Source organism: Hypomesus nipponensis, chromosome 17, assembly GCF_054491055.1.
Source record: "Hypomesus nipponensis isolate SF chromosome 17, ASM5449105v1, whole genome shotgun sequence".
Classification (NCBI taxonomy): Eukaryota; Metazoa; Chordata; class Actinopteri; order Osmeriformes; family Osmeridae; genus Hypomesus; species Hypomesus nipponensis.
Genome location: NC_140377.1, coordinates 16,413,834 through 16,430,726, shown reverse-complemented (window position 1 = coordinate 16,430,726; position 16,893 = coordinate 16,413,834). Strand labels below are relative to the sequence as shown.

At 41.2% G+C, this 16,893-nt stretch overlaps 1 protein-coding gene across 3 annotated transcripts in view; it reads left to right on the top strand.

Annotated features, from left to right (window-relative positions):
• spns1 (SPNS lysolipid transporter 1, lysophospholipid) overlaps window positions 1-16,893 on the top strand; it is a 38,479-nt gene that overhangs the window by 3,663 nt on the left and 17,923 nt on the right. For all 3 annotated transcript variants that reach the window (XM_084678905.1, XM_084678907.1, XM_084678906.1), the window contains exon 5: window positions 2,534-2,685. In XM_084678905.1, coding sequence (XP_084535031.1) covers window positions 2,534-2,685 — 152 coding nt within the window. The remainder of the gene's footprint in view (window positions 1-2,533; window positions 2,686-16,893) is intronic.

The following is a 16,893-nucleotide window of genomic DNA, read 5'->3' as shown; positions in this document are numbered from 1 at the left end:
CTGCATTAGTAAAACACAAAAAAGTGGCTTTGTCCCAAGATCTCTACACACCGTGCAGTTAATTTAATCCTCAAAACTTGAACGGGGGCTTATTACTCCAAAGAGGAATTATTTACAGTGTCGTCTCAGTTATACTATGAGGGCTTGGAAATACTGTGACTTGCTAAAGTAGGAAAATGGCTAGTAGAACATAACATTTCATAATAATTTCAGGAAATCAAGCAGCGCTGCAAGACCCAGTTAAATGTTATATACAGCTAGCAAACTAACGTTAGCTAGCATCGCTAACGACATTGGCTAACTCACTTTGGTAGGCTTTCCTCAGTATTTGCAAGCTAGCTAAACTTACTATATCTAAAATAATTTTGTAGACATAACAATGGATTTTGCCACAAAATATTTTTTTCTACAATTTACCTTTCTACCCGGCAGGGGCTGATTTACCAAGGGATCCTTTAAAAGGTGTATACTTTACAGTTGTATATAAGCTGATATTTAACTATGTACATTTAACCAATACACATGCTGCAAATGCTTGATATGTACACAGCTGCCGACGCTAGCTAGCTAACGTCAACACAAAAAAATTATAATAAATGATAAATCTTTACCCGGACAAATGACTTTTGTGCATGGACAAGTGAAACGTTAATGTACTTGTCCAAAGGACAAGTGCCTCAAAAAGTTAGTTGAGCCCTTAATGTACAGGAAAATCCATCATGGTGGACTTTATGGGTTCTTGAGGCATTTTTGTTCCTCATGAAACATGAGGCGTACACCAAGTTTCAGAAGAATTGGGACAAATCGGGTGGATGCCATCAGTTTGAGAAATTGACATGTGGACGTGGCCTGTGCAGCAGACCCCCCCCCCCCCCTCCCCCAAGGTCTGATGTGGGCCAATTGCTCTTAAATATGTATTATATTTGTTCATTATTTTTTTCCCATTCCTCAAAAAACTTATATATTTACACTACATAGACAACATCTGATATGACTATTCTGGAGAAGGTAGGCCGGAAGGAGTCACGACAAAGGAGAGGAGTTGACTTTGTTTGATCCGGGAAGCTCAACTAATAAACCAGTTCAAGACAAACTGATGGCATGAGTGAAAACTCTGTCTCTCAGCCATGATTAAATACATGAGTTGGACAGTACAGATATAGAATGCACAGAATTGTTTCCTTAACCGGTCTTCAGTGGACAGTGCACTGATACACTAGAATGTTCGGCAGGTGAAGTGGTCGTAATTCACATAAGCCCTATTTGTACAGGATTTTCCTTACTGTCTCCCCCCTGTCTGGGCTGTGTGCTATATTCTGTTCAGAGGGAGCTTCGCTGTATGACGTTTTGACCTTAGAGACTCACGCTGTACATGTACACAGAAAATCTGCCTTACAACGTCGGTGTCAAAATGTTCGTCTTGGTCCCGATTGAGTTGCTTGTATTCGCGCGCAAGTTCCATTTGACGGTTTAGCCTTGAATTAAGTTTTTGTGGCAAAAATGCCTTGTGTGCCACAAGGGTAATCAGTGCTAGCCTAACGCCACAACTTCATCACACGTTAGCAACGATGCATAGCTACGACGTTCTAGTAAGACAGACAGCGATATCAGCTAGCCATCATTATTAGTACCATAGCTAAAAGTCTAAGAAAGTCGAGGCTACTTGGTTCCCCTTCGTTCTTTTGGTGAGCAATCTCACGAGCCCTACTTTTCCGGTGTCATGGAGCCCACCAGCTAAATACTTATTTAGCACTAGAGTTGCTACCTGCAAGTGTTGCTCTTAGATTCAAACGTAGCCGCAGGAAATTGTAGAGCTAGCTAGTCTAACTACTACACTTCTGCTGTGTGGGAATCGCAAGAGCTAACCAGTCGAAGGGCTTACAAAAATACAGGAGCACACCCCACAATTTCCCTCTAGTTGTGGCATGTTGTATCAATATTAGTTTCTCAGTTGAGGCTGACACGGGCAGTATAGTGAATGCTTGTATTGAGAGGGATTTATCTAGGTTATCTAATGTTAGACCTACCGGCCAAGCAAAGTGGCCAATGTCAGGCTACTTATATGTTTCAAATGATGAGCCATGTTTGAGGTCGATGAATGATAGGCAAACATTTGCATGCAGAGTTTGCCTGTCACTTTTTTGGAGTCATTATTTACATTTACATTAAATCATTTAGCAGACGCTCTTATCCAGAGCGACTTACAGTAATTACAGGGACATTCCCCCGAGGCAAGTAGGGTGAAGTGCCTTGCCCAAGGACACAACGTAATTTGGTATGGCCCACGGCCCTCTAAAAATCATCCCAACTTTTGTTATTCCTGCCTGACATAATTAATTACGGCTGGACCAGCTGTGTAAACGATCATGTCTGTCTGTCACTGACTGCGTGAATTCTCCGCTTCCTGTTTTTTTTCTGCGACCAATTGACCAGTCAACTTGGTTAACCAAGAGTTTTCGACTGTTTGGTTGACTATTACGGATCAGTCCTAATATAAATATATGTATATTTTACACTTGCTTTTGTATTTCAGTATTTCTGGGCACTGCTATTGACAAGAGGTTTGGTTGGAGTAGGGGAAGCCAGCTACTCCACCATAGCACCCACCATAATAGCTGATCTGTACGTTAAGGAGAAGAGGACACGAATGCTGTCAGTCTTCTATTTTGCTATTCCAGTGGGCAGGTAAGACATGCGCACACACACACAAAATGTCAGGTCTGTCCATTCTTCTTAAATAATAATAATTTAAAAAAACAACAAACAGTTAAGATATCCTCAGAACAGGACTGAGTATATTTACCAAGTTTGAGTGCATTATAGATTTACTGAGATATACAACCCAAATTGGTGGCGATTTTGATTGGCTCTACCGGACAAATGGTTTCGAAAATCAGAAGTCGGTTTGATAACCTTTGTGAGGCTTAGTCTGAAGATCATCTTTGACAAATTTGGTGAACTTGGGACAACATTTTCGGAGGTGAAGCGAATAAATATTTTTTTTATTAATGGCGACTGCATCAATTCGACTGGAATTAGGGGCCTTAGGGGCGCGATAATAAATAATAAATAAAAAAATATTTATGTGAGATAAATGCCTTCGGCGAGCACACCCCAATAAATCACTGAATTCACCCTTTCCTGCCGTACCAGTCAAATATGGGCATAAAAATGCCCATGGTTCCCGCCTTAATGTCTTTGCCGTCCCATCACCTATTTTATTTCTGAAAACGGCCAGATACTCATGACAACTTAAGCTCAAAGTACATATCATTGGTTAAGGGGTTACTGGGAGGGGAAAATAAGTGTATCGTCAGCAACGGCAACCATTGTTTTCCGAGGCGGAGCCAGAGCGGAGACCATGGAAGATTGCCTACAGTGTTAGATTTACAGCTTCGAATTGAAATCGGAGACGATATTATGAGTAAAGACAAGTTTCTTAATATGTATTGTCAATTAAAAGTCTAAACTTTTTACTTACGAAGAATTTGTTTGTGGGAGTGACGCAAGTTTTTTCAGAAAAGAATTACGTGTCCGGCTTGGCCATTCGTGACAGGCAGCTATGACGGTAGTAGCACTGTTTAGCCTTGATTTGAGCAGATTTCTAAAAAACTTGGAAAAACAACATTAACTAGCTAGATTATGTACACTGTAAACTAAATCTACATGCCTTGTTTGGCCAATTCGGTCGATTGTGAAAGAAACTCGAAAGTTTTTTAGTTATCGAGAGGAGTATCTAACCATAGCGCTAGCTACTTTTGGGGGAGGATAATTCCGGTTTCCCCTATGTCTCCACTAGTCACTAAAATGGTCATAACTTTTAATCAAAATATAATATTTCTAATCTGTCTTCAGTTCTACATTGCCCACAGATTTGTAGATATTCCACCTATTTCAAGTATTTCTCCATCTTGTAATAAAAGTGGTAAAAAATTAAGTTGTCTGATATGGTATGGTGGATACAGAAGTTTTTGTAAAGAATTGCTGCCTGAAATCACCTTGATAAAATATGATTTGCCTTAAGTAATCATATGTTTATTCACATCATAAAAATCCCCTAGTTCTCCTCTTCAATATGGTATAAACAGTTAAGGTGTATGATTTAATATGAAAATTCATAAAATATGAATATTAAGAGGAATATCATATTTCATCAGAATTAGAAAGGGATTTATTTGCCATGAAAGTTTGCACAGACAAGGAATTTACTTTGGCAGGAAGGTGCATACAATAAACATATAGGAACCTAACATTAAAATATGTGGACTATCTATACTGAGGGTACATAAACTAGCAGTACTTAGTGGAATTAGAATTAAAGTGAAGTATTGGTCCTGATGGACCTCAGCCTTCTGCCGGAGGGGAGTGACTGAAACAGGGTGGGAGGAGTCGGCCACAATCTTCCTCGCTCGCCTCAGGGTCCTCGAGGTGTACAGGTCCTCGAGGGAAGGCATATTGCAGCCAATCAACTTTACCAGCAGTGCGGATGATACGCTGCAGCCTGCTCTTGTCCTTGGCAGTGGCAGCAGCGTACCAGACGGTGATGGAGGAGGTGAGGATGGACTCAATAATGGCTGTGTAGAAGTGCACCATCATTGTCTTTGGCAGGTTGAATTTCTTCAGCTGCCGAAGGAAGTACATCCTATGTTGTGCTTTCTTGATGAGGGAGCCGATGTTCAGTTCCCACTTGAGGTCCTGGGAGAGGATAGTGCCCAGGAAGCGGAAGGACTCCACGGTGTTGATTGGGGAGTCACTCAGGGTGATGGGGGTGAGTGGGGCTGTGTTCTTCCTGAAGTCCACAACCATCTCCACTGTCTTAAGAGCATTAAGCTCTAGGTTGTTCTGGCTGCAGCAGGTCACCAGGTTGGCCGCTTCCCACCTATACTCAGACTCGTCTCCAACAGATATGAGCCCAATAAGGGTGGTGTCGTCCGCAGACTTCAGGAGTTTGACGGACGGATGACTGGAGGTGCAGCTGTTGGTGTACAGGGAGAAGAGCAGAGGAGAGAGGACGCAGCCCTGAGGTGATCCGGTGCTAATGGACCGGGAGTCAGAGACTTGTGTTCCCAGCTCAACGCACTGCTTCCTGTCCGACATAAAGTCTGTGATCCACCTGCAGGTGGAGCCAGGCACGTTCAGCTGGGAGAATTTGTCCTGAAGCAGGGCTGGGATGATGGTAGGATCCTGGTGTAGGATGCTGGGGAGTCCAGGTGCTGTAGAGTGAATTGGAGGGCCATGTTAACTGCGTTGTCCACAGACATGTTGGCTCTGTAGGCAAACTGCAGGGGGTCCAATAGAGGGTCTGTGATGGATTTAAGGTGTGCCAGCACCAGGCGCTCAAAAGGCTTCATTACCACAGAGGTCAGGGCGACGGGTCTGTAGTCATTATGCCCAGTTGGCCTGGGCTTTTTGGGCACAGGAATGATGGTGGAGGACTTGAGACAGGTTGGCACATGGCATGTCTCCAGGAAGGTGTTAAAGATGTAGGTGAACACCAGAGACAGCTGGTCAGCACAGTTCTTGGGGGTTGCAGGGGAGACAGTGTCTGGCCCAGCTGCTTTGCGTGGGTTCTGCCTCTTGAAAAGTCTGTTAACTTCACTCTCCTGAATGGAGAGTGTCGTCACTGAGTTGGTGGGTAGCGGGGGGGAGGGAAGGGATAGTTCAGGGTAGTCCAATTGTTTTTCAAAACGACAGTAGAACTCGTTCAGGTTGTTGGCCAGACGAGAGTCGTTAGTGGAGTAGGGGGCTCTGGGCTTGAAGTTGGTAATCTGCCTGAGCCCTCTCCAGACAGTAGCAGAGTCGTTAGCAGAGAACTGGCGCTTCAGTCTCTCTAAGTACAGTCGTTTAGCCTCTCTCACCGCCTTGCTAAACCTGTTCTTCGACTCCTTGAAACTGTCCCTGTCCCCACTCCTAAACGCAGCCTCTTTGTCCAGCCTCAGCCTTCTGAGTTTAGCTGTAAACCAGGGTTTGTCGTTGTTGTAGCTCACCCTGGTGCGTGTTGGTATACAGCAGTCCTCATAGAAGCTGACGTATGATGTCACAGCCTCTGTGAGCTCATCCAGACTATTGGAGGCAGTCATGAACATATCCCAGTCAGTAGAGTCCAAGCACGCCCGCAGATCCTCCATAGCCTCACTGGTCCACTGTTTCGATGTCCTCACTGCAGGCTTACAGCGCTTTAGCTTCTGCCTGTATGCAGGAATCGGGTGGACCATGGCGTGGTCTGAGTGACCCAGTGCTGCTCGGGGAACCGCATGGTATGCTTTACTGATTGAAGAGTAGTAGTGATCCCTTCTCTGGTAGGGCATTTGATGAGTTGTCTGTATTTGGGGAGTTCTTGAGTGAGATTGCCTTTGTTAAAGTCGCCTAGCACAATAACCAAGGAATCAGGATTTTCATTCTCCATGCACAATATCTGGTTGGCGAGCACATGTTGAGCCTCTTTGGCGCTAGCCTGAGGGGGCATGTAGACGCTGACCAGTATGAATGAAGCAAACTCACGTGGCGAGTAAAAAGGTTTACAGTTAATACAAAAATATTCCCACTAATTCTGCCGCTGGAAGCATAAAAGTGGGAAATAAATCCACAGGAGTTGTAGTCCTGATGTTTAGAAGTACTTCTCTTGTTAGAGAACCCCAGAAATTTTGGCAGAACACTGAATTAACAGACAAAACTAGACAAAAAAGAGCGCATCTAGCGACCGAGGCAGTCTTCATCGGCGCCATCTTGGATACCAGCATATGGAATGTTCAGAATTTTGGCTCAGACAGTAAAGGGTTAAGCCCACCATGGCTAAATTTCTGCCGCCACGGTATCAGAAATACGGCCATACAAAAGGCCGTCTATCAGCAGAGTGCATGTCGAAGAATAGCACGGACACGCGCTTCACACCGCGAGCGGGCACGTGCGCCACTCAGCGTTAAAGTGAGAGAAAGAAAAAAAGAGACTTCCTCTGTCCAGAGGATAACTAGCCAGTTGAGATCACGTGTGGGTGTGCTTGAGAACTTTAAGTTATATAACTTATGTTGACAGTTTATTTTAGCCTATTGTTGTATCAGTCTATAGTTTGTGCAAATGTAAATTAAGTTAACTGGTGATTTTCGTTGTTTGCATTCTTCACTTGCTAGCTAAATTGCACTTGGCATGTGGCTTCTCTCTTTGGCTCTCGACAAAGGTGGTCGCATTTTTTCTCTCCCTCCCCTCCTCTTCCCTGCTTGGCTTCTATCGTGTTGTCTTGTATGCTCGAGAGACTCTCCGCATCACTCTCCGAAGCAAAAAGCATGGAATTGATTAGCTGGTCTCTCAACGCAATTCACACCATCTTCACGAAGAGAAGCTCGGGTTCGGGGGAACCTAACTGTCCTGATGGGACGTTGGCAGCTGGGTACTTGATGGACGCGTAGGATAAGTGGCGTGGCGTGGCGTGGCGTGGCGTGGCGTGTCGTGTGCCTAGCGGCGCTTTCCGTGGAGGACGTTGAAGACATCTTTCTATTTGGAACCATGATTACAGGCTTTCTGCTGATTGGATTGGGCGCTGGCCTGGTATATCGGAAAATTACAGAAAAGGCTGCCGCTGTCAAAAGCCCCACAAGGCTGCCCAACATGATTGATGCGGTGGGCAGAGCTGGTGGCACTCAGACTGTGACTTTACAATGTGTTGAGCACAATTTGGGTAACATCATGGAGAATCTAGCGGCTCTGCACAGGAAAGTGAACCGACTTGGAGGCCATAATGATGAGCAGACGTGGAATTGAAGGTGCCTACTTGACCAAGCAACTACCTCAATCTTATCTGCTTTCTGCCCCGTAACCAGCTCAGGCCTTGGCCAAGGCTGTTGCTGGAACAACAACTCCCCTGGAGAGCGCTGCAGTGAGATTCTGTAGTCTCTTCCCTTCCCCCTCCCACAGACACCTCTGTCTTGGGTCATGACCAAAGATGTCTCCATGGCAATACTATCTGCGAACTGAAAATCTGACTGATTGTGGCCTAGGCAAAAGCGCCAACCCAGGCACACTCATACACTAACTTTCATCTACTACAGATATGCTATCACACCCCTTCCCCCATCCAACGCCTTTGCCTGCTTGTTCCCCTGGTGTGGCTGGCGGGTCTGCGACCAGTGCCTATTATTGCTGCAGGTCCAGATGCTGCTTGTCCATACCCCTCCCCCCCTCCCCGTTGCAAGTCATGTGGTTCTGTAATGTTATATAATGTATGTGCTTATGTGCTGAGGTGTTTTTTGCCTGTTCCCACACTGTCCTCCCTTGGAGTATAGTCTGGGGGTTGCCTTTTTTCTCCCCTCCCCTCATGTAATGCTGAAACTTTCTAGATGGCGCCGAAAATGGCTGCCTCGGTAGGCTTCTTCCTGCCAAAGTAAATTCCTTGTCTGTGCAAACTTTCATGGCGAATAAAACCCCATTCTGATTCTGTTGATTCTATAGCGATGGCTGAATGCCCTTGCCCTTGCTCACGTTTGTATTTTAGGTTCCTTATTATGCTGAAGTAGTTACATTGCATTAAGATTATGTAATAAATAGTGGGTATATTTTTATTATTTGCTAATTATTTGCTTCCTGCAGTCCATCCCTCCATTGCAAAGATTCGAATGGCAGTTGATGAAATGTATTGAACACAGTTAGTCAAAATGAAATAATTAAATAAATAAATAAATAAATAGGTAAATAAATACATATGGCTTTGAAAAAAAATCGGAAATTTAAAAAAGATGGCAATAAATATCTAAATATAGCATTATATCATCATATAGCTGAATCCATTTACCGACATCAATAAATAAATACACACGTAGGCTACTATAGGTCACCGCCATCACTCCCATTGGGAACCAATGATAAAATGGCAGAGATGACACAGACATTGGCCGCGTTTCCCAGATTCCTTAAGAAGCTCTTAAGCGCTGAAACCTTCTTAGGAGCGCTCTTAAGAGCGCTGTGAAAGAAGGACGTGTTTCCCAGAGTCGTTCTTAGCTTAAGAAGATCTTTCACTAAGAGGGAAATGTAAGATCAGCCTGACCCACTCAACAGCCTTCTTAGCGACCAAACGCTCACTGCAGCCGCGTCAGGGAAAGTTATATCTGACTCAAAGGAATACTAAAACCATGCGTGATGATAAATGTGCGCCCACAGCTGCAGAACACTGACGCAAGAAAAATAATAGCATAATAAGAAAAATAACAATATAAAAATAAATAATTGCTCATGTGTTCCTGTAGCTACATAAATAAATGAATCATCATTACTATCACTCATTACGTTTTCACAAACATTCGGCATCTGCATGAGTTGACATTAGATATAAAAACATTAACAACCCTGTGGTATTTCACAGAAATCAGGGAAACTGACAGGTGTAATTGAACTCGGCTGGAACCTCATCAAGAGATCGAGGCTCCACCTCAGTCTATATATAAAGGCGTTGCTGAAGTCCACACGAGTGAGACACCATTGCAGCAATACAGCATATTCTCGCTGCTAATCAACAGCGTCGCCGTGCGCGAAGCCAGATAGTTTATATAAATGCCTATGTGCGTCAGCACGTCTCCCCACTGAATGTGTTGTCGGACCGGGCTGTCCAGTCCAAGTACCGGCTTCCCCGTATGGAGATCCAACGCCTTGTCACGTTAGTGTCACCACACATCCGGAGGGCAACCCGCTGCAATGTTGCCCTCAACCCGGAGGTGCAGCTCCTGGCCTTGTTGCGTTTTTACGCAGTGGGGAGCTTCCTGGATGTGGTGGGGGACGGCACCATGCTCAGCAAGGCATCGGTTTCACGGGGTGTGGCAGCCGTGACATCCTGCGCCATGCCCGGACACATCCAAATGCCCACCACACGGGAAGAGGTCCATCAGGTCCACAGTGGATTTCATGCCATGGCTGGGATTCCCCGGGTAGTCGGTGTCGTGGATGGCACACTGATCCCAATCCACTACCATCACACATCAACTATCATGTATAGGGCTCAAGGCCGTAGCCATGGAGTCAACATTGGGGGGTACGAATTACATTTTTTATAATAATTTCGGACAGCGTGCGTGGTTGCCTGTCGTAGCGTAGCACATTTATATTTTTATATCAATATATTGGGGGGGACATTTTGACCATATTTGAATAGTGGGGGGGATGTGTCCCCCCAATATGTATTATGATTACGGCCTTACACGGTGTTGTGTGTGATTCGTGCACTGATAAAGTGGTGGGTGATCGATTTTCCTGGCATCGATTGATTTAGTTTCAACACCACGGCGGTGGACAGCTCCCACTAAGAGCTTCTTAAGAGGCTTCTTTGGCGGGATCTTAAGAAGGCAGTTGAGAACGTGTCTGGGAAACACCCCTATCTTAGCACTCCTTCTTAGCCGAACCCTTCTTAAGAGCCTTCTTAAATCCTTAAGAACGATCGAATCTGGGAAACGCGGCCATTGTGGGCAAAGCTTGTCTATATTGTATGCTTTTCGGCAGTGCCATGCCACTGTCACCCCCCATACAGGTAGCTCTACAGCTATCCCCTTAGCACAGGTGCTGGACACCCGCATTGTTATTGCCCTGGTTTCCAGACTACCTGGTTTCTGTAAGCATGTGAGCTGTGTGTTCACCTAACAGCAGCAGCTGCCGTTGGCCTCTATCACCAGATTTGTCGCAAATTCCCATTCAATATTATTGGCAAATTTCAAGGGTAGGAAGTAGGCTAAGAAAATAAAACAGTTGCAAGCTGGCATGAAGTGGGATTCGATGACACTCGAGCAAAAATACATGATTTTTGAAGCTATTTAGGCTCATGGATGAAAGGAGCTTGTAGTCACAAATGTATTGGCATTTAAGCAACATTTTGTATGGCCTACGCTAAACCCTAAAGGAAGATTCTTGTTGTGGCTTTCTACACTTGCCGTCTTGCACACAAACACGGTGCTTGATAAGTCTCAAACCATTTAAGACTTAGGCCGAATCCCAATACTCCCCCTTCACCTTCCCCCTTCCCCTTAATTTACCCCTCGCCCTTGGCCCTCGAAACTAAGGGGTAAGGGCTACATAGCCCTAAGAAATGGGACGCCACATGGTTACAGGTAAGTCATCGAGCACGTATTGATATCTCCAAAGCAAGTAGTGTTATGCACCGATATTAAACAAAATTCGTTGCTAATGGAGTTTACTTTAAACTGTAGACATGCTAGTCAAAGAAATGCGGGACTGTTGTGCAATTCAGCACTGTAACATTAACGTACCAAAGTAGTGATTTTTAGAAACATTTCAATTAGGAAAATGGTTGCAAATATATATGTTCATGACTGTATATAACACAAAACAAGACTGTCATAATTGTTTTATCAATTAAGTCGAAAATATTACATTTATCGGACTCTCTGGATGATCTGGCCTCCATTGTTGCCGGTCGCGCAGTTTTCACATAGCTCGAGGTTTCAAGTAAGCTCCCGATCTTACTTGGTTTTAAGGGGTGTATACCCCTTAGTCTTAGCCCTACCCCTAGCTCAAAAAGAGTATTGGGACACCACAAGCTCTCATGGGAACGCGCAAAACTAAGGGGAAGGGGTAAGGGGAAGGGGGAGTATTGGGATTCGGCCTTAGCACTTATCCGCCCAAGTACCTCTACAAAATCTACAATGTGTGCCAAAATAATACATCCTGACAAGCCATGCTGATCAATTTGATTTAGAAGGCCAGCATGCAATCTCTGACAAGACTAATGTCTTCCATAATCTACCGAATCTAGGTGTCCCCATCTGCCTTCGATCTTGTGTGGTGTGGTGTGTAAAAGTCTCAAAAATAAACAAATGTGGCATTAGGAAATAAAAGTCCCATTAAATAAATTTGATTTGATTTAGTTTTATTTCAGACATATCCACATACAAAACAAAATGAAAAGCATGGAAATACAACGATGTTTTCACAAAAAAAACAAAACCAAACAAATTATCCACGTTGTTGAGATATGCCTGAAAAGGAGCAGGAAGAAGTTTACACTTATTTAATCCTGCCCCTTTCCTCCACACCACACTTGCCATTTACATACAACCCAATATACTATAAATCTTTTATATTTTATATATTTATACAATGCACATATATTTATATTTATAAACAATCAATATATCCATATCTACATACATATCTATACAATCAGTATTTATATCCATATAATTATGATTTCCTTCTTAATTCACACCCTCATCCCTGTACCTTATGAAAATCATTGATTTGAACCTTCTTTTAAACTGGATCATGTTTGGACATTGCTTTAGCTCCGTGCTCATCCCATTCCACAGTTTCACAGCCCCAATTGAGATGCAATTACATTTTAGAGTCGTGCGTACCGCCAGTGTCTTAAAGTTTAACTGTTGCCTCAAATTGTAACCCCCCTCTCGGTCAAAGAAAAGTTTTTGTATGTTACCTGGTAGCAGTTTATTTCTAGCTTTGAACATGATTTGTGCAACTTGATATTCAACCAGGTCATTGAACTTTATGATACTGGAATGTAAAAAGAGGAGGTTGGTGTAATCATAATATCCAGCTTTGTTGATTATTCTTATGGCTCGTTTTTGAAGTGTGACTAGTGGTTGCAATGAGCTTTTGTAAGTGGTCCCCCAAACCTCCACACAGTAATTTAAATAAGGTAAGATCATTGAGCAGTAAAGAATATGCAATGATTTGTGATCCAATATATGCTTTGCTTTACCCAGGACTGAGATGCTTCGTGACAGTTTAGATTTAACATGATTTATGTGAGGTTTCCAGCATAGCTTGTGGTCTATTGTCACACCCAAGAATGTATTTACATACACTCTTTCAATATTAACACCATCTATCTTGACATTTACATCACTATTTAAATTACAATTTCCAAACATGATTTTTGTTTTGCTTAAATTCAATGATAATTTATTATTGTCAAACCACCTTTTTAATTTGCTCATTTCAGATGTAATTGACTCCAGAAGCTGCTGCAAGTCCTCTCCCATACAAAAAAGATTTGTGTCATCTGCAAATAACACAAATTGTAAAATATTTGATGTTTTACATATGTCATTTATGTAGAGAATAAAAAGAATTGGCCCTAACACTGACCCCTGGGGGACCCCACAAGCAATGTCCAAACAAGCTGACACGTATTCACCCATCTTCACAAACTGTTGCCTGTTCTGTAGATAGCTCCTCAGCCAGTTTAATACAACCCCCCTGATACCATACCGTTCTAATTTATTAATTAATATATCATGATTTATGGTATCAAATGCTTTTTTGAGATCAATAAAAACACCAGCTGCATATTTCTTTTGGTCCAGGGAATTTGTAATCTTTTCAATTAGCTCAATGACTGCTAATGAAGTGGATCAGTTGGGTCTGAATCCGTATTGGCTGTCAGTTAGTAAATTGTGTTTATTGATGAATTTATTAAGTCTAGCAGCAAATACTTTTTCTAAGATTTTTGAGAATTGAGGAAGCAGTGAAATAGGCCTGTAGTTTGTGAAGTGGTGTTTGTGTCCAGTTTTGTACAGCGGTATGACTTTTGCAATTTTCATTTTTCTTGGGAATTTACCAGTTTTAAATGATAAATTACAGATGTCCGTCAATGGCTTCGAAATTCCGTGAATTACCTCTTTGACTATTCTCATATCAATGTCACCATAGTCAGTAGAAGTTTTATTTTTGTATTTATTGACAATCTCTATAATTTCACTCTCTTCCACTGCTGTTAGAAACATTGATTTTGGATTAATGTCTATGAAATCATTAATCCTGTCATCAGATCTCACAGGAACAGGTATTTTTTCAGCCAGTACTGGTCCAACATTTACAAAATATTGGTTGAAGCCATTTACTGCATCATCCATATTATCAATAGTCATATCATTTTCAATAAACTCATGCGGATAATTAACTTGTCTAGAACCATTTCCAATAACATTATTCAGTATCTTCCATAGACCTTTAATATTGTTTTTATTATTATCTATTAATTTTCTATAATATTCTTTCTTACTAATTCTCATAATGTTAGTTTATTTTTATATTTCTTATATTTATGTTCAGCATCTTTGGTTCTAAGCTTTATAAACTCTTTATATAGTGTATTTTTCTTTTTGCAGGCATTTTGTAATCCCTTGGTTATCCATGGACTATCTGAATATTTTAATTTCATTTTAATTTATTTTATTGGACAATACTTATCATACAACAATTTAAATATCCCCAAGAATATTTCATAACCTTTATCAATATTTTCTTCTTTATATAATGGTTCCCAATTTTGATTTAATAATTCATTTTTTAAAGTGTTTATTGCCTCTTCTGTCCGTACTCTTCTGCACTTGAATGTACTCTCCCGTTTTTCCCTTTTTTCCCTCTTGTAGTTGTTATTGTACACAAGAAATACTGGCAGATGGTCACTTATGTCATTGATCAACACGCCACTCTTGGTTTTACTCTCTAAAACATTTGTAAAGATATGGTCGATCAATGTCGAACATGTTCATGTTATCCGAGTTGGCTTGGTGATCAATGGGTTCAACCCTCTACTGTATATCATCTCCAAATAGTCACTAGCTGGTACTTGTCTATGCAGACTCAACAAATCAATGTTTATATCCCCACACAAAATATACATTTTCTTTTCGTTAAGCTGACACAACACTTTTTCTAGATGTTCATTAAAGGTTTCTATTTTTGATAAATAAATGTTGTCTTTACAAAAATGTCATTATGAAATAAATAAATGAATTTATTTATTGATGTCGGTGAATGGATTCAGCTATATAATTATATAATGCTATATTTAGATATTTACTGCCATCTTTTTTTTATTCCGATTTTTTTCATAGCCGTATTTATGTATGTATTTATCTATTTATTTATTTAATTTGACTAACTTGGCGTTCCATAGAAATGTAATAGTGCTGTCAAACGATTAAAACCCTAACCCTAAGAAAAGGTAGAAACACAATAAGTGGCAGCTTCGTTGCTTGGCCCCCACATATAGCTGCAAGCAAAAATGAAAGGGCCAAGCAGTCCAGAAAGGACGTAGCCTATGGTACTTGTGCAACAAGCTATTGCATTCATGCAACACACCAAGTTTGGTTGAAATATCTGCATTTGGGAGTACTGACCATTTAAACCAGGTGTGTCAAACTCATTTTAGTTCATGGGCCACATACAGCCCAATTTGATCAAGTGGGCCGGACCAGTAAAACCATTGCATAGTAACCTATAAACTAGAGAGGGTTCAATTTCTGGGGAAATTGTGAGGTGTGCTTGCGTCAGTTGCAGATCTGTGCCTTTTTTTGAAACTTAAACTGTAAAAGTAATATTTTGGTATATAATAATATATATGTGAGATTACAATAGGTTGTGCTGCTGAAGGCAAGCACACCTAATAACAAAACCTCCAAATGTTTCCATTTCTTTTAGTGTAAAGAAGTACATGTACATTGGAAAAAAGTTCACAATTCATAAACCATCCATTTACAAATCAGATGATGCACAGCCTGAGATGTCTTAAGAAAAATAAGTACAATTTCAACAATTTCATGTCTTAATTTTTACATATTCAGTCTGCTGGCATTACATGTGCATTACAGAAAAATAATCTATGGTGTGCCAAAGGGCTGCAACTAAAGATGATTTTAATAATTGATTAATCTGTAGATTCTTTTTTTCGATTAATTGATGGATAAGCGGACAAGCATTCATTTACAACCCTTTATTCAAAAAACAGAACTGACAGTGCAAATTCACAGTGCAAAAACTCTTCAGAATGTGTACAAACAGGCACACCATTTTGAAAAAGTTATTAATATTAGTGTGGATTTAATGCTATTTTCCAAGATGAGCAATTTATTAGAGTTTAAAACTTTCTTAAACTCAATTTATTTTGTTTAAAACTTTATTGAAAATTGAAAGGTTGTGGAAGTAGGCCAGACTTTATTAGAATAATCTGGTGTATATTTCAGATTTTTTGACACCATTTTGAAAAAAGTTACGATTTGTGGTGATTAAGCTATTTTCAAAGATTAGTGATTTTCTATCTTTTTATTTGAAACTTCATTGAAAAAGTAAAGGCAGGGGAAGTATACCAGACATTGTTAAGATACTCTGGTGTCTGTTTGAGGTTTTATATTCCTAAAAATATAATACGTCTTAATGGTATGGGTAGTTTGCACCCGGTCCCTAACGCGACACTGCAAAGTAGCGTCTTCCGAATGTGAGACTAATGTCGAATATGAAACTAACTTCACCTCGGTCAATTAACACACCTTTTTGACGTATTTAGTGTGAAATGCTCCCACACCTTGGATGACTTGGGTCATACTGATTTCTCTGCCTTGTGTTTCAGAACAACGTTACTCCACAACGTCTCTCCGATGGCCTTTCCTCTACCTCCGCTCTGCTCCGCGCTCAACTAAACTAAAAAATACTCAAACATCTCTGCGACTTATTGAGTGGCGTAATATTCGCTTGACACGATAATGAAATTCTTGCTTTTAAAAATCAATTTTAATCTATTTAATCAATTTGTTGCAGCTCTACTAAACTTTGTATTGGTATCAAAGTCAAAATGTTGGTATTGTGACAACACTAGTCGCAAAAGCAGGTGCAATCAACATCTTTGTCCGACCACCAACATGTCAATGAAAACAGAGACGACTCACATATTGAGCCTCACAGTTCATTCCAACAAAAATGGTCTGGTTACATTCTCAAAGGTCTAAATGATCCAATCAAGTAAAATAATTAGTCCAGAACACAGTATTCATCCATAAATACCCATGGAATCTTGTTGCATCATTCTAAAGTGATTGCCTGTTGTGCTGTAGTCACTCATATAATCTTTGTTCTTACTTCAGTTTTGATGTAAACATCCCTAAA